This window comes from Gracilinanus agilis, chromosome 5, assembly GCF_016433145.1.
Source record: "Gracilinanus agilis isolate LMUSP501 chromosome 5, AgileGrace, whole genome shotgun sequence".
Lineage (NCBI taxonomy): Eukaryota > Metazoa > Chordata > Mammalia > Didelphimorphia > Didelphidae > Gracilinanus > Gracilinanus agilis.
The window spans coordinates 111,500,826-111,523,343 of NC_058134.1; the positions used below are offsets into that span (position 1 = coordinate 111,500,826).

The 22,518-nt window shown below is 36.8% G+C and overlaps 1 protein-coding gene across 1 annotated transcript in view; it reads left to right on the plus strand.

Annotated features, from left to right (window-relative positions):
• The window catches only part of KIAA1549 (KIAA1549 ortholog), a 183,206-nt gene extending 161,619 nt beyond the window's left edge, over positions 1–21,587 (plus strand). The window contains exons 21-23 of the mRNA XM_044679012.1: positions 6,159–6,316; positions 14,527–14,675; positions 21,272–21,587. Coding sequence (XP_044534947.1) covers positions 6,159–6,316; positions 14,527–14,675; positions 21,272–21,529 — 565 coding nt within the window. The 3' untranslated portion in view covers positions 21,530–21,587. The remainder of the gene's footprint in view (positions 1–6,158; positions 6,317–14,526; positions 14,676–21,271) is intronic.
• Positions 21,588–22,518: the final 931 nt, after the last annotated feature.

Consider the following 22,518-nt stretch of genomic DNA (forward strand, 5'->3'; position numbering starts at 1 on the left):
TATATATATATAATATATCTTTATATTATAGCAAATGGCATATGAAGCAGTTAGAGAAGAAAATTGTCTATAAATAAGTGGTAAATCATGTGACAGAGATGGATATGGATAAATAATAAATCCTATTTCTATAGCATTTTATGATAAATTTTCATTTTGTCCATACCAATTCTGAAAGGTAGATAATACAGTTATCATGATGTTTATCTTACAAATGAAGCAACTGAGGTTCAGACTTGCCCAGCCTCACACAGTTAGAAAATATTTTACCACATTGTTTCAGTTATACCATATTGAAGCTGAATAGATCAGGACTTACTGAGAGATATAATCAGTGAACATTGACAAGCATGACAGCATGAGTTTTCATTATCTGAAATTAGTATTATATATAATTCTTCAATTGTAGCCTGAACAGGTAATCAAATCCAACCTTTTTTTTCCCATTCAATTCCCAAGCACAACTTTTTCAGTCCTTTTAGAATCTCTTCCTCTTCCAACCCCAGACAAGACAGGAAGCAATGATAAATTAGATTATGAGGAAAATTATGTTCTCTATCTGGGCTCTACTATTAATAAACTCTGAAACCCTCAGAACTTCTTTTAACTTTTTGGGCCTCCTTTCTCTCTTTCATAAATATATCATCAAATTAGATGATTTCTATTAGCTCTTCCAACAGTGCAAAAGGTAATATAATAATGCTCTTATGGAGCATATGGCTTATAAGTACTACTGGAGTTTCTAGTAGAGAAAGATCATTTCCAATGAGAGGTTGTCTGGGAAAGTTTCATGAAGAAGGTAGAACTTAACCATTCAAGGATGGATAGAACTTGGATAAGAAGAAAGTAAGAACATGGGATTTGGGGGAGGAAGGGTAGGTGTCTTTGAAAGCAGATAGCAGGGAAAGGAAGGACAGAAGTGGCTGAAGATAGAAGTAATTTATTCAAGAAATCTGGCAGTGAAAAAAAGTATAAAAAACAAGATGGTAGCCACCGGTGTTACAATACTACAATATTGACAAAAGACTTTTCAAGGTAACTGAGATCTTTGTGTGTTTGAAGGTAGAAGGAAGGAACCTAGGATTGGGAGATATTAAATATGCTAATGCGATTAGAATTAATCCAGGCTGCAGTGTCTTGAGGATGACAAAGGAGAAAAGACACCTCTTAGGAAGGAGGGAAAGAATAAAGAAGAAGTGTAAAGACAGAGGTAGAGAAGAGGGACGATAAATGAGGTGTGATGGCCATAATCTCAAAGTAAGAAAGTACACATAGGCGTGGAAGATAAGCAGTAAATTTGAAATAGATGTTTGGGAACATGAGTAAAGGTATGTATTGAGATGGAAAGGACCACAGAGTTTTCAGATTTAACCCTTCATTTTACATTTGAGAAAAGTGAAACAATAAAGGTTAAACAATTTGTCCTACTGTTATACAGGGAGTTTAATGGCAAGATTTGAAAGCAGATCCCTAAGTGTTTCCACTGTATCAAGTATATCATTCTTTAGCAGCTAGATGGTACACTGGATAGAGCACTGTCCTTGGAGTCAGGAGAACCTGAGTTCAAATGTGACTTCTGACACTTCCTAGTTGTTTAACCCTGGATGAGTCACTTAACCCTGTTCACCTCAGTTCCTCATCTGTAAAATGAGCTGGAGAAGGAATTGACAAAGCACTCCAGTGTCTTTGCCAAGAAAACCCCAAATAAGATCACAAAGAGTCAGACTCAAATAAATGGACTGAACAAGAAGAAGCAACAGAACGAGTAAACAGTGTTCCTAATCTAATAAAATCAAATTGAACAGGAATAAGTAGAGAGGCTTGCACTTAGGTTTAAAAAATAATCTTATGAGATGAGGGAGGCATGGTTACATAGCAGTTCATCATGAGGAGTTTTGACAAGCTCAATATGCATCAACAAATGTAATTTTAGGCTGCATTGAAAGACACAGTGTCTAGAATGAGAGCAGTAATTATCCCCCTGTCCTTTTCTAAGATTCGCCCTCTGAACTGCAAGTTTGATGTTCAATGTTCTAGGGATCAGTTTAAAAAGGTCTTTGATTACTTAGACGTTCTCCAGGACAATAACTGGCAAACTTTTTTGACTCTGCACCCGTACTAATAAAAAATAAATTTGGAACACATTTTCTCAATATATGTGTGCATGTATATATTTACTTATTTACTAATTATATGTATATATTATTGTGTTAATAATTACATATATTATAAAATAGGAAAATAAGTTTTTTTTGTTTTCTTTTTTCTTTCTTTTTAAAATATTTTTTAAATTTAAATTTTAAATTTTGAATATTTTCCCATAGTTACACACAATTCCACTGTTTTTTTTTATCACTGATCAAGACTTAATTCCATATTATTGAAAGCTGGACTAGAGTTATCGTTTAGCATCTATGTCCCCAATAATATCCCCATCAGCCCATGTGCTCAAGCAGTTGTTTTTCTTCTGTCTTTCTATTCCCACAGTTTGTCCTCTGAATATGGCTAGTTTTCTTTCTTATAAGTCCCTTAGCCTTGCTCTGGATTCTTGCATTGCTGCTAGTAGAGAAGTCTGTTATGTTCGATTGTACCATAGTATATCAGTCTCTGTGTACAATGTTCTCCTGGATCTACTCCTTTCACTCTGCATCGGTTCCTGGAGGTCATTCCAGTTTACATGGAATTCCTCCAGTTCATTATTCCTTTGAGCACAATAGCATTCCATCACCAACAGATACCACAATTTGTTCAGCCATTCCCCAATCAAAGGACATTCCCTCATTTTCCAATTTTTTTTGCCACCACGAAGAGCACAGCTATAAATATTTTTGTACAAGTCTTTTTCCTTATTATCTCTTTGGAGTATAAACCAAGCAGTGCTATGGCTGGATCAAAAGACAGAGAGTCTTTTAAAGCCCTTTGAGCATAGTTCCAAATTGCCATCCAGAACGGTTGGATCAATTCACAACTCCACCAGCAATGCATTAATGTCCCAATTTCACCACATCCCCTCCAACATTCACTACTTTCCTTTGCTGTCATGTTAGTTAATCTGCTAGGTGTGAGGTGGTACCTCAGAGTTGTTTTGATTTTCATTTCTCTAATTATAAGAGATTTGGAACATTTTCTCATGTGCTTATTGATAGTTTTGATTTCTTTGTCTGAAAATTGACTATTCATGTCCCTCACCCATTTATCAATTGGGAATGGCTTGATTTTTTGTACAATTGATTTAGCTCCTTATAAATTTCAGTAGACCTTTGTTGGAGTTTTTTGTTATAAAGATTTTTTTCCCAATTTGTTGATTCTCTTCTAATTTTGGTTGCATTAGTTTTGTTCGTACAAAACCTTTTTAATTTAATATAATCAAAATTATTTATTTTACATTTTGTGATTTTTTTTCTAACTCTTGCTTGTTTTTAAAATCTTTCTTTTCCCAAAGATCTGACAAGTATACTATTTTGTGTTCACCTAATTTACTTATAGTTTCCTTCTTTATATTCAAGTCATTCACCCATCCTGAATTTATCTTGGTGTAGTGTGTGAGATGTTGATCTAAACCTAATCTCTCCCATATTGTTTTCCAATAGGAAAAGAATTTTTAAAAGAATGAAATAAAGATATAATAATAGTTTATCATAATTAATAGGGAGCCAGTTGGAGTTTATTGAATGGGAAGTGACATGGCTAGTTAGACCTATTTCTTAGGAAAAACACTTTGACAGTTGTATGAAAGATAGATTGGAGTGGAGTAGCAGATAAGTGGTCCAATAGATAGAAGCATCAGGCCTGAAGCTAGAAAGACTCAACTTTTTGAGTTCAAATCTAGCCTCAGATACTTATTAGTTATGTGACCCTGGGAAAGCCACTTAAATTTGGGGCATTGTTGTGTGAGTAGAAAGAAAGGAATGTATGTGACAGTGTGAAGGCAGAAATGATAATATCTTGCAATGAATACATGGAATAAAGGCTTAAAGAGCATGCCAACATTCTAGACCTGGGTAACTATAAGGGAATAGGTATGCTCAGCAGAAATAGGGAAGCTTGAAATTGGAATGCACTTAAGGGAAGAGGTAAGGAATTCTCTTTTGGACATTGAGTTTGAAATGACTAATAGGTATTGTGTTATATGGAACTAGAGCTTGGAAGATAAATTAGGGCTGAGTATGTAGATCTGGGAGACATCTTTAGAAAGATGGTAATGGGAGCATCTAGATGGCTCAGTGGATTGAGAGCTAGGCCTAGAGATAGGAAGTCCTGGGTTCAAATCTAGCCTCAGACACTTCCTACTTGTGCCTACCCATTGTCTAGCCTTACCACTCTTCTGTCTTGAGACCAATAACACAATAGTGATTCTAAGACAGACAGTAAGAGCTAAAAAAAAGATGAAAATGAAATCTCAGTGGGAATTGACTAAATAATGAAGTGAGAGAGTAGGACAAAGCCTTGGGGTGCACCCACATTTTGAGGAGCATGATAAGGCTGGTGATGCTGCAAAGGAGACTAAAAAGGTAAAGTCAGACATATAGGAGGGAAAGCAGGGAAGCAGTGTCACAATAATTCAAAGAGCTAAAAATAAGTATCCAAGATAAGAGAGTGGTCAGCAATTTCAGATGCTGTGGAGAGGCCAAGAAGAATGAAAATTTAGATTTGGCAATTAAAAGAATATTGAAGAGAGCAGCTACAGTTTAATGAGGAGTCAAAGAGAAGGCAGTTGCAAATCTGAGATATTTGAAGGATGATGGGGCTTCTTTCTCTTTCCCACCAAAAGACATGATATGTATGTGTGAGGGGAGTTGTAGAGGGGGGGAAGGGAGTGCCTAACTCACTAGCCATTGCTTTGTCTAGAGCAAAAAATTATTTTCTCTGGTGATGGCAGGAGTATAGAGATGCTATAGATGGAGATGAATTTGCCTGCCCAGTTGCTAGGTGGGCCTGGGTCAGGTTAGATTATATCTTTTTCACCTGAAGAGTTCAAGCCCAGGGAAGGACAGTGTGGGAGCATATTGAATTAAAGTGTTGAAAGGGATGATTATAGTGTGTTGGAAACTAAAAAAGAAAAGGATTTGAGAAAAAAAGGAGGGAACCCCTGCCACACACATGAGAAACACTCATCAGTCTTGTTTCATGAGCAGTCACTAAATTCTGTAATTTTCTTCTAATACTTAAAAAAAATTTTTTTAATCCTTACCTTCCACCTTAGAATCAATACTATGTATTGGTTCTAAGGCAGAAGAGTGGTAAGGGGTAGGCAATGGGGGTCAAGTGACTTGCCCAGAGTCGCACAGCTAAGAAGTGTCTGAGGCCAGATTTGAACGCAGGACCTCCTGTCTCTAGGGCTGGCTCTCAATCCACTGAGCTACCCAGCTGCTGCCCCACCTTCCTTTTAAAATAAAATTCATATACATTTGATAACTGAAGATTTGCCCTAACTTAGAAACGTTTTTTCTACCCTTTTATCCTTGTTTATGGAGAGTGGGTTGTAATGTGACCCATCTTCCCCACCTTTAAATTGTCTGATCACTTATTCCTTGGGGTCAAGCTCTGATGGTTTTATGCCATTCCCTCTCCGCTAATAGATTAGCTTCCTAACTGTCTCAGAGCTTTACCTTACTCCAATTCCATCTTCCATAGAGCTGCCAAAGTGCTTTCCCCAAAGAACAGTTCTAACCTTGTCACTGCCCTATTCAGTAAGTCCTACTGGCTCCTTATTGACTCTTGGACCAACCATGATTTCATCTTTATCTCATTCTTTTAGAATTTCTCTTCCTGTGTAAGTCTTCTAATGTATTATTATTATTATTAATTATTAACAAGCTGTAACCATTGTTAGCTTGAAGAGCTGAAAGACTGTCATATGGAAGAGGGCTTTGAAGCCTGAGCTTCATTCTCTTTGACTCCATGCTTGAGAGGCAGATTTTAACTTGATAGAAAGGAGAAGCTTCTTGGCAATTAGGTTTTCCAAAAGCAGAAGCAATCTTCACCTCCACCAAGCAGCCCTTTGCTATAAAGGCTTGTAGTGACCAGTTTTGTCTTTTTTTCCCCAATCTACAAGAGTGAGACTTCTGATTTAAGGGACAAGGAGGAAGAGACAAAATAAAGTTATGAGAGCCCGGATGAAGATGTGTATTTAACATCAGATGTGCTTTCTTCCCCAGACCAAATTTTGGCCCTGGTTTGCTCCAGTCTTCAGAACTGTTACCAACTGAGTCACAGCATACCCAGTCATCGGCTGAGGCTTCATTTGCCACGCGAGGGATCTATCCAGAAGAGGTACCATCAGTGGCTCGGCCTCGACCTGTTGGAGGCACTTCAGGTACATATTGATAGCTTTGGCTCAAAGCATCTGTCTTCCGTTTTTCTGGCCATAAGATGCACTTTTTCCTTTTGAGACAATTATTGTGCAATTCATTCAGAAATGGCTGTCTTTTTGCTACCACCAAAACCCTTTTTCTTGTCCCTTACATAAGCGATGAGTATGAGATTGTGATTCCCAAATCAGGTCTCTCTGTTTACGATGCTCAACTAGGAATAGCAACAGCCCTTCCACAAATCTCCAGTAGTTTGCTTTAAGCCCTTGATAAGTTTGTAAAATAGAATATGCTTATTTTTTAATGTGATTTTATTTTTGCAAGCATATACTGTCTTCCTCCAACTGTTTACCTGATGACCAATAAAGAAATAAAATCATCATGACGTATTTGCATCGTTAACAAAAGATTTCACATTGACCATATCCAAAAGATGTATGTCTGATTCTTTTAAGATTTAAATGTATTTGCTTGTTTGTTACTTTAAAATACCCACTTAACTACCTCTTTTTCTCTCTTTGCCCCCTCAGAGAAGGCATCATTTGACAAAAATTAACCTATTCATCATTTCTTACCACTCGGCATACAAATATTAGCCATTCCCCAATTGAGGGGCATTCCCTTAATTTCCACCATAAAGATAACTGCTAAAAATATTTTAGAACATAAAGATGCTTTTCCTTTTCCCCCTGATCATCTTAGGAAATAAACCTAATAGACGTATTGCTGGGTCAAAAGGTATACACAATTTTAACACTCTATGCATAATAGGTCTCCAAAATGGTTGGATCAGTTCACAGTTCCACCAACAAGTATATTAGTGTCCCTGTTTTTCCATATCTCCTATGACATTTATCATTTTGCCCTTTAATCATTTTAGTCAATCTGATAGCTATGAGATGATATCTCAGAGTTGTTTTGATTTTCATTTTTCTCATCAATAATGATTTAGAGCAGTGGTTCCCAAACTTTTTTGGCCTACCACCCCCTTTCCAGAAAAAATATTACTTAGTGCCCCTGGAAATTAAATTTTTTTAATTTTTAATAGCAATTAATAGGAAAGATAAATGCACCTGTGACCATCACTGCCCCTCCTGGATTGCTGCAGCACCCACCAGGGGGTGGTGGTGCCCACTTTGGGAATTATTGATTTAGAGCATCCTTTATGTTGTTATATCTATAGCTTTGATTTCTTCATCCAAAAACTGTCTATTCACATCTTTTGATCATTTATCATTTGAGGAATGGCTCATTTTATTATATATGGCAAAATTTTCTATATATTTTTTATATGAGGCCTCTATTTGAGAAACTGTATATAGCTAATCTTGGCTACATTAGTTTTGTTTGTAGAAAATCTTTTAAGTTAATGCATTAGATATTTTATATTTTACATCTTACAATGCTTTCTAACTCTTGTTTATTTGTAAATTATTTTCCTCTCCATAAATCTGAGAGGTAACATGTTCCCTGTTCTTCTAATTTGTTTATGATAGCTTCATTTATGCTACATTATGTATCTATTTTGAACTTATCTTGGTAAATGGTACAAGAAATAGGTCTTTATCTAGTTTCTGCCAAACTGCTTTCTAGTTTTCCTAACAGTTTTTTTTAACACATAGTGAATTCTTATCTCAAAAACTTAGATCTTTACTTTTGTCAAACACAAATGTTTGTTGTATATTTGTTTGTTTGACTGATCTGCTTTTTTTTTTTATTTCATAGGCAGTACCAGATGGTTTGATCATTACTGCTTTGTACTATAGTTCAAAATCTGGTATTGTTAAACCTCTTTCCTTTTCATTTTTTTCATTAATTCATTTGATGTTATTGAGCTTTTATTTTTCCAAATTTTATATTTTTTCTAGCTCAATAAAAGGTAAGAAAATTTTAAAGCTAGAAAAATAAGAAATTTTAAATTTCTAATTAAATACAAATTAGAAATCCTAAAAATTAAAGTTGAGATTAACAAAAATAAATGCAAGAAAACAATTGAATTAATTCCTAAAACTAAAAGTTTTATAAAAATAAACAAAATAGATAAAACATTGGTTAATATGATTTTTTAAGAAGAGAAGAAAACCAAATCACTAGCATCAAAAATGAAAAGGGTCAATTTACCACTAATGAAGATGAAATCAAAGCAATTATTAGGAGTTATTTTGCCCAATTATGTGCCAACAAATTAACAACTTAAGTGAAATGGAAGAATATTTCCAAAAATATATAAATTGCCTTGACTTAGGAAAGAGGAATTAAGATATCTCAATAAACCTATTTTAGAAAAAGAAATTGAACAGGCCAGAAATGAACTTTTTAAGAAAAAAGCATCAGAACCAAATAGATTTACAAGTGAATTTTACCAAACATTTAAAGATCACCTCATAAAATCGAATGTAATGGCCCTTCTCTACTAGCAACAATGCAATGATCCAGGACAACTATGAGGGACCTATGAGAAAGAATACTATCCACATTCAGAGGAAGAACTATAGGAATAGAAACACAGAAGTAAAACAACTGCCTGATCACATGGGTGAATGGGGATATAATTAGGGATATTGACTCAAAATGAGTGCCCTAGCACAAATATCAATAATATGGAAATAGGTCTTGATCAATGACATGTGTAAAACCCAGTGGAATTGTGCATCGGCTATGAGAGGGGGTGGGAGGAGGAGAGGGATTAGAACATGAATCCTTTAACCACGGAAAATGTTCTAAATTAATTAAATAAAAGATAGTATTAAAAAAATAAAATTTAAAAAATGAAGAAGAGGAAAAAATGGAATTGAGGGAAATATTGAAGAGAAATTATGCTGTTTATGATGAAATTAGATTTTAATTAGGTTAGGTCATAAGTTCCTTGAGGGCAGGGGCTATTTTTTGGCCTTTTTGTATCCCCAATGCTTAGCATAGTGCCTGGAACATAGAAGATGTTTAATGAAGGTTTACTGAATTGTATGGATCCCTTTGTAAAAAAAAAAAATCACCTCATTCAAATATTAAATAAATTATTTAGAACAATTAGCAAAGGGAGTCCTGTCAAACTCCTTTTATGAAACAAATATGGTGCTGATACCTAAACCAGGAAGAACAAAAACAGAGAAAGAAAATTATAGGTCAATTTCATTAATGGATATAGTTGCAAAAATCCTAAATAAAGGGGCAGCTGGGTAGCTCAGTGGATTGAGAGCCAGGCCTAGAGACGGGAGGTCCTAGGTTCAAATCTGGCCTCAGACACTTCTCAGCTGTGTGACCCTGGGCAAGTCACTTGACCCCCATTGCCTACCCATACCACTCTTCCACCTATAAGTCAATACACAGAAGTTAAGGGTTTAAAATTAAAAAAAAAATTTTTTTTAAATCCTTAATAAAATATTAGCCAGGAGATTACATCAATATCTCAGGAATATTAAACATTATGACCAAATAGAATTTTATACTTAAACATGCAGGGGTGGATTAATATAAGAAAAACTATTAACATAATTAATAAAAAAGTAACAAAAATCATATTATTATATCAATTGATGCAGAAAAAGCTTCTGACAAAATACTACACTCATTTCTATTAAAAACACTTGGAAACAGATATAAATGAATATTTTCTTAGAATATTAAGTATATATTGGAAAATATCAGCTGACATCTGGGGATAAATTAGAAGTCTTCCCTATTAGATCAGGAGTGAAAGAAGTCTGCTCATTATCACCAATATTATTTAATAACGTATTAGAAATGCCAGTATTAGCAATAAGAGAAGAAAGAAAAATTGAAGGAATCAGAATGGGCAAAGAGGTAATAAAACTATCTCTTTTCACAGACAATATGATAATTATATCTAGAAAATTCTAGAGATTTAACTAAGAAATTAATAGAAACTATCAATTTAAGCAAAGCAAAGTAGCAGGATATAAAATAAACCCACATAAATCATCATCATTTCTATGTCACCAACAATATCATGCAAGAGGAGATAGTAAGAGATAACCCATTTAAAATAGCCATGGATAGAATAAAATACTTAGGAGCATATCTGCCAAAAGAAACCCAGAACCTATATGAATATAATTATAAAACATTTTTATACAAATAAAGTCAGAGTTGAATAATCGGAGAAATTTTCATTGTTCATGGGCAAGCAAAGTCAATATGATTAAAATGATAATTCTACCTAAACTAATTTATATCTCATTCTACATTAAAGTCCAATATGTCCCTGGAAGGAGGAGAGTACTATAGTTCATCTTCAGCCCTCTGATCTCCTGGTCTATCAAAGCATTGTTAGAGTTCAGACTTGTTTCTCTCTGTGTTGTTGACATGTTCTCCTACTTTTTTTCACTTTAATCTACACCATTTCACAGAAATCTTCCCTTTTTCCTCTGAAACTTTACATTCTATCATTCCTTATGGTGCAGTAATATTCCATTACTTTCAAATACTCTAATTTGTTTGGCTATTCCTCAATTGATGGGGCACCTCCTTAGTTTCTTATTTGGCACTTCTATGAAAAGAAAAACTATTTTATACGCATAATCTGTTTCCTCTTTATTTAATCCCTTTGAGGTATAAGCCTAGTATAGCTAGATCAAAGGGTAAACACGGTTTAGTAACTTTTGGGGCTTAGGTACAAATTGCTTTCCAGAATGCTTAGGCTACTTCATGACAGTATTCTTTGTTTAAGAAGGAGGTATGTGGAGGGTGGTAGAGGAGAGTTTTTTTTAAGGTTTATGAAAGGCAGTGTTTAATGTTTGAGAAGGAGGAGATGAGAAGAAAGGTTGACTGGTGGTCATTTGATGTCTTTGATAAGATTTCCATTTTCTGAGGTGTCAATCACATCAGGACACCTTTCCCGATTTTTCTTTATTTAAGCCCTCTTTTCTCTTGCTATTTGATTCTCCTTTTCTCCTCCTTCTCTCCCTTTACTTTTCTTCCAATTTTTCTCTTTTCCCCATTTTTCTCTTCTCTTTTTGTTCACTCTAGCTTCCTTGAAAGGCCAGAAGCAGAAGATGTGATGTGTAAACTGTTAGGGGTAGGGTCTGACATCACCTGGCAGGTAGGTGGCGCAGTGGTCACCTGAAGTCAGGAAGACTCATCATCTTGCATTCCTATCTTGCCTCATACACTGTGTGATCCTGGGCAAGTCATTCAACCCTGCCTCAGTTTTCTCATCTATAAAATAAGCCAGAGAAGGAGATAGCAAACCATTCCATTGTCTTTGTCAAGAAAGCCCAAAGAGGGTCATGGAGAGTTGGAAATAACTGACAACTGAACCACAAAAGGGAATAACCATTGTTAGAGAGAAAAAATTTACTGTTTCCTTTTTCCTCTCATCTAAAATCCTCTTTTTTCTTCCTACATCCTTACCTTTGTTTTATTTCTGAAAATTTATTACTTTGCACGTGAAAAAAATTTCAAAATTTCAAAAATGGGAAAGTAAAAATTGCAGTGCATATTTTAAAAGAATCTACTTCAAATATAGTTAGAAATGTAAAATTTCAGAACATTTTGAAGCCATTAAAGGGAAAGGCTGGCCATCGTGGGAAAAATAAAAATAAATGCAATTCCAAATGAAATGCTAGCATTCATTAATCCAAAAATAATCCTATTAATTTAGAAATAAAAAATCATGTGTTAATTTGGTTTGTTCACAATGGTCAATTATGTATAGGCTTTGCTTGCTTCGAAACTTAAAACTTAAAACTGTAACTTTCTTAAAGTCCATGATCTTATCAGTTTAGGCATTTACTCTATTGACATAAAACTCAATTCCACTATTCCTTAATAGAGTGTCTTCATGAATTGTGACCAGTCTTCAATTTTGTGACTCTTTATTTTTTTTAAACCCTAACCTTCTACCTTAGAGTCAATACTACGTATTAGTTCCAGGGGAGAAGATTGGTAAAAGCTAAGCAATGGGGGTTGAGAAACTTGCCCAGGGTGACACACTTAAGTATCTAAGGCCAGATTTGAACCCAGGACCTCCCATCTCTAGGTCCGACCTTCAATCCACTGAGCTCCCCAGCTTCCCCCCTTTCCCTCCAGTTCCATGGCTCTTACCTGGGATGGTTTTCTGAACTTAGTTAAATTGGTCATTAGAGAATAAACTGATCATTCAACTCTAGACCTATACTCAAAAGCTTTCCATCAAGATAAGACCTGCCAGAAATTGTGCTGTGCTTGCATAGCCTTTGAAAACTCCGAGTCACCCATAATTACAAACTTACTCATTAAAGTTACTTTTAAATGTTTCTTCCAAACAGCTTACTCAACTTTAAGGAACTTAGATTTCATGATCTAGTTTTATGTCAGTTTTTAAGAAGTGGAGATGTTTAGTGTGATCAGGTCAAACAAAGGATGATACTTCTTTTCTGGACTTGGTGTTCTCCTCAAACCAATACAGAGTACTTGTTTTCAGAAAGGAAGCTGAGGGGAAAAAGGAGGGAAACTCCCCTCCCATTCTCACATGGAATGTCCACCAGTCTCATGTATTGAGCCGTCATCCTCTGTTGTCTCTGTTCCTTTAAATGCTTTGTTTTTATGCTTTTCATGTACATCTGAAAACTGAATCTTTGCCCTGCTTTAGGAGCATTTTATCTGTCATTTCACTTCTTGATTTTTGTGAGAACGTTTCCAGGTGATTTTTTTTGGTTGTTTTTTTAAATTAATAATAGCTGTTCCCCTCTTATGAGCATTCCTCCACACACCTTGTCACCCCACCCCAAACACTCCTTTTTCCCAAGCAACAGTCAAGATTAATCAGTAATTATTGATTCAGGAACTGAGTTAGTTTTGTCAAAAATTACATATATACTTACACACAGAAAACAAAAGAGACTCAGAGATCATTTCTGTCCTGGTCTAAATAATCTCACGGATGGATAAATTGGCATTTTAGAGAAACTATGCTTCATTACTTGGCATGTGCTCATTACTCTGAAAACATGCTTAATGTAAAACTCTGGAGAAAGCCTGGTCCAGCATGTACTCTTGAGAATTAGAGGCAGAATCTCACAGTTTCTATAAACTAAGCTAGTGCTTTTGACTTTTGTGACTTTGGACAGTTCTCTTGCTTTGTAGAACCCTGGTTTCTCTCTTTGGTGCTTCCTTCATACTTTAGGGATCTATGCCTTCCTCCCGGTGGGTCTTCTGTCCCACTTAGAAGGGACCCAAACCTATCCATCTTTTAATGGTCACATAGATCATCAAGGACTGGCTCCGTTACTTCACTGATAAGTGGTTTCTTTGATGTGCCTATTCCCTCCTCCAAAGCAGATCACACTTCTTCTGTGGCTTAATATAAGTCTTTTTAGAATTGCTATGATCCGACTTCTGGTGCTGAACATCCACATTTAATTGGGGAGGGGGTGTCCTCTGACAACACATGCAGTTTTTCACCTGATTGAAGCACTCATAGATTGGTAGGACCTTCCAGGAGCTCACAGTCTGCAAGCATGGGCTTCAGTGTGCCACAGGGAGGAGAAACTGGAGGAGAGGTTTATTTAATAGAAATTTGTTTTCAAAAAGAATTATTGTTTGAAGAACAACTGTGAATGTTCACCTCCAGAAATAGAAGCATACATGATATATTTTTTAAATTTTATTTATGTTGTTAAAACCCTTACCTTTTGTCTTAGAATCAATACTGTGTATTGGTTCTAAGGCAGAAGAGTGATCGGGGCTAGACAATGGGGGGGTCAGTGACTTGTCCAGGGTCACACAGTTAGGAAGTGTCTGAGGTCAGATTTGAACCTAGGACCTCCCATCTCTAGGCTAGGCTCTCAAACTACTGAGCAACTAGCTGCCCCTTATATACTTTACATACTATTATATATTATATATGGTGTGTACATACACATATGTACACATATGTGAGTCTCTATAAATGTATATGTACATACATATATTTTCAATTATATGTATATATTTATATATTTTGTCAAATGATGCCATTCTCTAGGGCAGGGTGGGAAAGGAGGGAAGGAGATATATGGGAAATTTAATATAACAAATAAGCAAACAAATTTAAACTTGAAAAAATTTTCATTTTTGATAGGTCAGAAATATTAGTCCTCACTGTCTGCCTTCTTAGCCTGCTGTTTCCAGGTCTAACTAATGAATGATTGCGAAAGCACTCTACAGTTTGTAAAGTCCTTGTGACATGTTCCATTGCTATGATAATAAATGCTGAAAAAGACGTTTATTCTTTAAGGTTCACAGATGCAGCATCTCACCCAGGTGGGCATCGCCAGCAGGATTGGGACACAGCCAGTAGAGATTCCGTCCAGCAGAACAGGCCAGTATAGTGGGTCAGGATGGCCTTCCTATCATGGGGAAGATGAATCAGAGAGGCGAGACGTTGTAAGTAATTTGTGTTTGAACAGTATTGAAACCTTTAACGCAATTTAGATGTCTTTGCTGGAAAGGGATCTCCTTTCCTCTCCTCCTCAGCCACTTTGTGTTCTCCCTCTTTTGGCTGTTTTCCTCCATGTCTCATTTAAAAAAAAAAAAAAGAAAGAAAGAAAGAAACCAAACAGACCAACCCTACAATCATTTTCTATTATAAACAATCTTCTCAATACGTCCAAGAAATTCAACAAATAAACAGATTACAGAGTTGAAACCCTCCTTAATCAAGAATAAAATCTAAACTATTTACATTTTGATGAAAAAATAATGCTAGTGATGGTGTAAAAGAAATCATCAAAAGGCATCAATAAAAAAGTGAGGAAATTTTAAAAATACTATTACTATTAGCTTCATATAAACTTTTATAAAATAATACCAACTTTGACAGTCTGTTTTGTTTTTTGTTCCCTTACATCATGTTCAAATTCCAGGTTTTAACTGCAAAATCATTAAGCTGAGAGTGGGTGGGGAGTTATTTTTAACTTCTGTTCCCTTTGATGGAATGTGCTATTTCCTTTGAAGTAGATTTTAGACCACAAACAAGAAGTCAACCAACATTCATTTATTAAGCACTTTGAGTCAGGCTCTATGTCCCTAAGTGCTGGGAATACAAAGATAAAACAGTTCCATCCCTGAGTGATCTTATGTTCCGATGCCACACATGGATAGAGCTCTGGTGACTCCGCATCATCAAGACCTGAATTCAAATCCAGCCTCAGACACTTACTATGTGACTTTGGCACTGACCTTACTGGGTTGTTGTGATGGTCAGATGAGATATTTGTAAAGCATTTTGTAAACCCTTAAAGTGCTATGTAAATGCCAGTTGTTATTATTAATAATAATCATTATGAATAGGGAAGTTAATGGATACTTATAGAGATCTCTATGAGATCCATGCCAAGCAGATGTCATGTAGCCTTGGATGGGGAGAGGGTAGCAGCAAGAAGGATGGGGGGATGCAGGAAGTACATCCTGTGGAAGATAGCTCTTGAGCTGAGTGTTGAAGGAAATCAAGAGATAGAGGTGAAGAGGGTGAGCCTTCCACACATAAAGCTCACCCAATCTAAAGACCCACAAAAAGGAGATGGAGAACCTTGTTTGAGGACCATCAGGTCCTCAGATATTTCCTAGCTGTGTGACGCTGGGTAAGTCACTTAACCCCACTTGCCTAGCCCTTATTGTTCTTCTGCCTTGGAACCGATATTTAGTATCAATTCTAAGACAAAAGGCAAGAGTTTTGTTTTTTTTTTAATAGGTTATTGTAGTTTGTTGAGAAGGAAGGTCATGTAGTCAGATCTGTGATTTAGGAAAATTAAGTTGGTGGCAGCATGGAAGAAAGATTGGAAAGTGAGAAATGAGATGGAGGCAGAGATACCAAATGGCAGGCTATTATACTAGTCTAGGAAGGAAATGTTAAGGATGGAACAAGAATGGTGGTTGTGTGAGTGGAACGAAGGGATGGATGCCAGAGATGAGAAGACAGAAATGAGAATACTTGGCAACTGACTTAGATAGGTGGGTTAAGGGAATGTGAGGAATTGAAATTAGTACCAACGTGACTACAAAGTTGGTGGTACCCTTGATAGAAATAGGGAACTTGGGAAAACAGATGAATTTTAGAGGCAGGATAATGATTTCTGTTTGGGACGTGATATGTTTGGGATAGCTGTAGCCTATCCATTTGGAAATGTCCATCAGGCAGTTGATGATGAGATCCTGGAGCATGGTACAGAGACTAGTACTAGATATAGAAATATGAGGGTCATCTGCACAAAAATGATGCCCAAACCATTATCGATGAGGCCACCTAGTGACAGTATCAAGAGAATGGAAAAGAAGATTGAGGACAGAGCTTTGGGGTATACCTGCAGTTAGAAGATATGTCCAAAGTTAGCCAAAGTGGACTTTCAGGTGACATTTATATGATAATATACCTGGAAGTTATCTTTGAGATGATAACTCTTTAAATACTTATTATCTAATATGTCTGCATTCATAACTATTTGTAATTTGTAGTGTTTTGTTTTGTTTTGTTAACATTCTCCCACTAAGTGACATTGAGGCATTTCAAATAACAAACTAATTTTGGGACATCTAATTAACCACTTCCCTGGTTCCATGAGAAGGTGGCTCCTCATTCTTGCAAGAAAATTTAGCTAAGGGCTCAGTGGATTGAGAACCAGGCCTAGAGACAGGAGATCCTGGGTTCAAATCTGGCCTCAGACACTTCTTAGCTGGGTGACCCTGGGCAAGTCACTTAACCCCCATTGCCTACCCTTACCACTCTTCTGCCTTGCAACCAATACATAGTATTGATTCTAAGATGGAAGGTAAGAGTTAAAAAAGAAAAGAAAAGAAAAGAAATTTAGCTTGATTATTATGTTGGCATAAGTAGTTTCTGCAAATGCCCTCATCTGTTTTTTTCTAAAGAATAGACACTATCTCTGAAGGGACTAGCTAGCTATAAGGGGAAATTTTTAAGTGAAAAAAATGTTTTTAATCTTTTGGTCTTTTAAGCTTTGGTCTTAATGTCTTTGATATTATACCAAAACTGCAATTAAATGAAAAACAATGAATATGCCTTTGGTGTATGACCTTGATCAGATCACATTCATTTTCTCCACTTTAGTTTTTCCATTTGTAACACGAATGGGGTTAGATCATCTAGGCTAGAATTCTAAACTCGAGGAGACGAAATAATGCTTCAGCTCTTTGTAGTATAGGATTCATTAAAGACAACCTTATTGATGCCTTTTGTTTGTGCATTACAGTCATTCCTAGATATGCCCCTTTCCCAAAAGAAAGCCTTTCCTTGTAACAAAGAAAAAAACCAAACAACTACTTAAAGAAAACCAACCAAAATAACATTTGTGTGGACATCAGGAATGTTCCATATCCATAGCTCCCCATTTCGCCAATGAAAGGATTTAGAAATGGAAAGGATATTATAGACTAATATATTCTCATTTCATGAATGAAGAAACATTTGTGGAGCTATTAATCAACCTGTTGAAGTTTGTCTTGGTGGTCATTTGAATTCAAGTCCTTTGGCTCTGTTTTTTTTTAAAGATTCTTTTAAAATTATATATTATTATATCCCACATCTTATTCAAGAAATTAATTTTAGAGTGTTTTTCTCCTATCAGATGTCTTAAAGTAGATTTCAGCTATATGAGCTTTAGTATCTTGCCTAATTTTTAAAAGTATTTTTCTTTTGTGAAATACCACTAAAGAAACATGGCTATATAAATAACGTGATTCTAGCCCTAGTCAGCAACCAATTTATTTCTCCAATGTCGAAAAATCATTTTAATGTATCTCTGATTGTCAACCTTTGGATGATAAAGTTTTCAGTAATCAGCATTAGTGGCTACTTAACCCCAGCTACACTTTATATACCCCAATCCTTTAGGTATACAAGTTTTGCCTTAATTTGTGAACTCTAATTTAGACCTTTAATAGCAAACGTTTGGGCAGACTCACTCTGAAATCCAAAAAGCATTTATTAGGGATGCAACAAGATCTATCTCTCTATTGTTGTTCATCCATCATTTTTGAAAAGGAACGATGACATCAGGGGATAACGTCTTGACTTGTATGTAAATTGGATTGAAGGGAGGCAGAGTTGTACAAAGCCTCACCCTCTCTTCCAGAGTCATCCAAGTCTAGTGGCAAGACAAGAGTCAAGACAACTGCTGATGGCTCAGGAAGTCATGGATGACCTTGATGTCATCCATGTCTGACCAAGCTCTGAGTACTCTACAGCACCTGCTTCAGCTGCCATTGTGGCTGTTGGAATAAATTGTTCTCATCCATCCATTCCATCAGTGGTAGTCTTCACACGCTTGGGTTGACACCTCCTTAATTCACCAATGAGGCCTGTTGGTTACCCTCAATTTGGTCTAGCTTGTCTGCCACAATGGTTTTATTGGGGTATGGCCATTGTGCGTGTTACAGCTTCTTGAAGCACCAGATGAGAATTGTGTGAAAGGTAGACACAAAAGGTGGATGAACAGCCCTGAAAAGAGCTTGGCAAGCCCTCACACCAGTCCTCCCTAAACACCCCCACACCCCTCACCTATATCTACAAGAATGAATGAAAGACATCCTGATACTATGGAAAGAAAATTTTATTTTAAGGGTGATTCAGTCCTGACCTCTGCCCCTTAGTAATGGTGTAACCTTTAAAAAGTCACTTCAGTTCCTCATCTGTAAAATGAAAGGGTTGGACCAAATATCCTCAGGTCCTTTTTAGCTCCAAATCTAATATCTTACCAAGTAATAAAAAGACATTTATTATTAAGCATCGGGGATACAAATACCCAGCATGGCCCATCCCTCCCCTTAAGCAGCTTTCATTCTGAAGGGGGAAACTAACAGAGAAAACACTTCTGTTCTAAAGTTAATAAGTCACAGCAGAATAGATTGACATACACCCTCCTGGATTAATGGCTGAATTAATGTGATTGTGGCTCTAGAAGAATGGCCCCAGGTGAGGAAAAGGAAAGACAGGGTGAATGCGTGTCAAGAAGTTTTGGCAAAGAGGGCTGGCTATGAAAGAGGAAGGATTGAAGCGAACCATGGCTGAAACTGTTCTGAAATATTGTTCAGGGAAAGGTAAGGCCCTAGGGCAAACGTTTCCCTAGCACTGGCCTGGAAGGCTGGAAGACCTGGACACCAGCCTCATCTCTGACGCATACTGGCTGTGCGAGTGCTCTGGGTGACTTTAAAAACTATAAACGCTAGAGAAAATGTTGACTTATGTTGGTAAAGAGAATTGTGTCACCCAGAATCCTTACCCTTTGACACACAAACTAAAAGTTTGCCAGAATCTATATTCTAATTACAATAGAAGGAAATTGGAAGGATGTAGGTAGATTTGATCCATATATTGCATTCTTCTTTTAAGGCCATCTCTTTTCCTAGCTCAGGGACAAGATTTATTGTCCTCTGAAGTAACAGAACAATAATTTACCACAGAACCATCGAAACCATTGTTTGGCATGCTTAAAGACATCTAGAAGGAGCTATTAATTGGATACTCTGACAAATGTCTAAATAATGTTGCCAGTTCTTGTTAAGCCACATTGATTTATCTACAAGGCACAAATGTTAGCAAATGTACTGTGGCGTTTTATTTTTGTCGTCGTTATTGTCGCTGTTAGCTCATATGACTCTTTTTCATAGATGACACAAAGAACAAATAGATTTTTAAAACTATGTCTTTGTTTGTTGGCTTGTTACCAGTACTTTTCTCACACCCGTGTCATGCTGCTTTTCTAATCTCAGGCCATCCCTTCTGTCACCATTTGTTTGACTTTGTCCCTGTAGACTCCTAGAATGAGTGAGAAATCCCACGTAACTCTTGGTGTCACGCTGCTCAACTCTGGGATCATTCTTGTGAACATTTACTAGCTTTAACTAGAAGCTGTTGTGTTAATAGTACCTTATGAGAGTTCAGGTCCCAGCTCTAACACTGAGTGACTCTGGATAAGTCATTTAACCTTTCAGTGACCGAGGGAACTAACTCTCTGACTATTTGCAGAGAAGGTACTGACCTCTGTTGGCAAGGGAAGTTCCTCACTGAAAGCTTCCTACACTGGTGAAATCACAGGACCGAGTCAAATTTTAAAAAAAAATTATAGTTAAAGGGGGCAGCTTGGTGGCTCAGTGGATTGAGAGTCAGGCTTAGAGACAGGAGGTCCTAGGTCCAAATTTGACCTCGGATTCTTCCTAGCTGTGTGACCCTGGGCAAGTCACTTAATCCCCATTGCCTCGCCCTTACCACTCTTCTGCCTTAGAACCATATATAGTATGGATTCTAATAAGGAAGGTAAGGTTTTTTTAAAAATAGTATTTAAAAATTTATATATACACACATACAGTCTGCCAGGGAGAGGAACATTTAATACTGGATTTATTTTTTAGTTAATAAGCATTTGTTTTATCTTCCTATCATCCTATTTCCCATTGGGAAAAAATGGAAAGACCACATTATTATTTCTTGCATATGCATACAATTATGCATAGTCCAACAAAACATTCCCTCATTGTCTATGCTCCAAAATATAGGTCTTGTCCTGCATCTTGAATCCATCACCTCAAGGTCTGGGGTGGGGGGAAGGAAGGCGGTGGTTGGCATACTTTCATGAATCCTCTAGAATCATGATTGGTCATTACATTGAGTAAAGATCTTGAATCTTTCAAAGTTGTTTGTGAAAGTAACTTTTCCTGCTTCCTCAGTTCATCTCCAGGCATGTCCATCCATATCCCAAAGGATCCTGCCTTCCCATCACCCCACATTGACATATTCATGCTTTCTCTGGTGGGAAGGCTACCATTGATGCCATGCCCACCCCCTCCAACTTCAGGTAAAGGGGTGGGGGGAGATAAGAATGAAAACTGACCTGGCTGCATCCAAGTAGGAGATTGGGAAATGGGGGGAAAAGTTATGGAAGGAAAAAACGATTGTCTCGTTTTTTTCATTTTGTTTTTCTAAACATCGTGGTTCAAGAAGTACAGTGATTCTTGCTGTGTTTTTTCAGACTCATGGGCTTGGACACCAAGAGTATTCTTCTTCACCACTGTTTCAGGTGCCAAGGACTTCAGGTAGAGAGCCCTCCGCACCACCATCTCACCTCCCCCACAGGAGCCTCCAAGGACCAGGGCTGTGCTACAACAACGCCAGTTCTACAGAAGACCTCCAGCCAGGGCATTCCTCCGCTTCTCTCATCAAAGCCATTCGAGAGGAGCTCCTTCGACTCTCCCAGAAACAGGCCACAGTGCAGAACTTCCATAGCTGATCCATCCTTCCCTTGCAAATTTGCCAAGTATCTGCTTCCTATGGAAGTAAGACTAAAAGGAAGCCAACCGAGATGTTGTTTTATAAGAGGGCTGAACCTCTACTGTACAAGATACCAATGTGTGTGTCTGGGGAGGTTGGGGGGGGGGGGAATGGCAAGTTGTAAAGACAGAAGATGCCACAAATTACCACTTTACAGTTTGTAAATCTGTTGAATATGTTGGCCATTTCATGACCACTTGGATTCAGCCAACTGCTACGTTTTAGGTCAAAAGCGACACTCCATCAACGACAACCACAACAAACCAAGATGATAAAATTCCTCAATTAGACGATTTAAGGGGGAAAAAAAAGATGAAAATGTGTAGATGGATTAAGGGATTAAAGGAATCCAGCATTTTTCATTATAAGGTTTCGTAGTTCAGATAAGTATGATCATGTTGCTGCTTTGTTTTCAGTGGGGGAAAAGAATTCAAGGACGTTTTGTTAAAAGCTTGATTTTTTTCCCCTTCTCCATAGGAACTCATTGTAATAGTAGTACTAACAGCAAGAATAATAGGACTGTCCAGAAAAGAGGGGAATAAAGTAAATGACTAGTAAGAAACCAAAATGGGGAAGCTCTAAGTGCCGGATGATTCCAAACAAAACTGTCTTCTGCATGCCCTCCTCCTTGTATTCTGGTGCTGCTGCTCTAAGTGTTCCTTGACCTTTCTGTGAAATGAAATCATGACCATTTTTTTTTTTTGCAAGAATATACTGAAGACTCATTCTCTTCAGGAAAGGAAAACCTCCCTTTAAAAACAAAAGGCTTCCTATTTATTTGGTCATTGAAAATCTGTCCTCGACTAGATTTAAATTCGTACTTGTATGGATTTCATTTTTTTTTCTGAATTAGGTGTTTTCAGTTATCAATAGAATCCCAGGTTAATCATAAAATCCCTTTCTATACAGTGAAGCATTTTGTCTCAGTTGGCGCCTCACTATTGATTT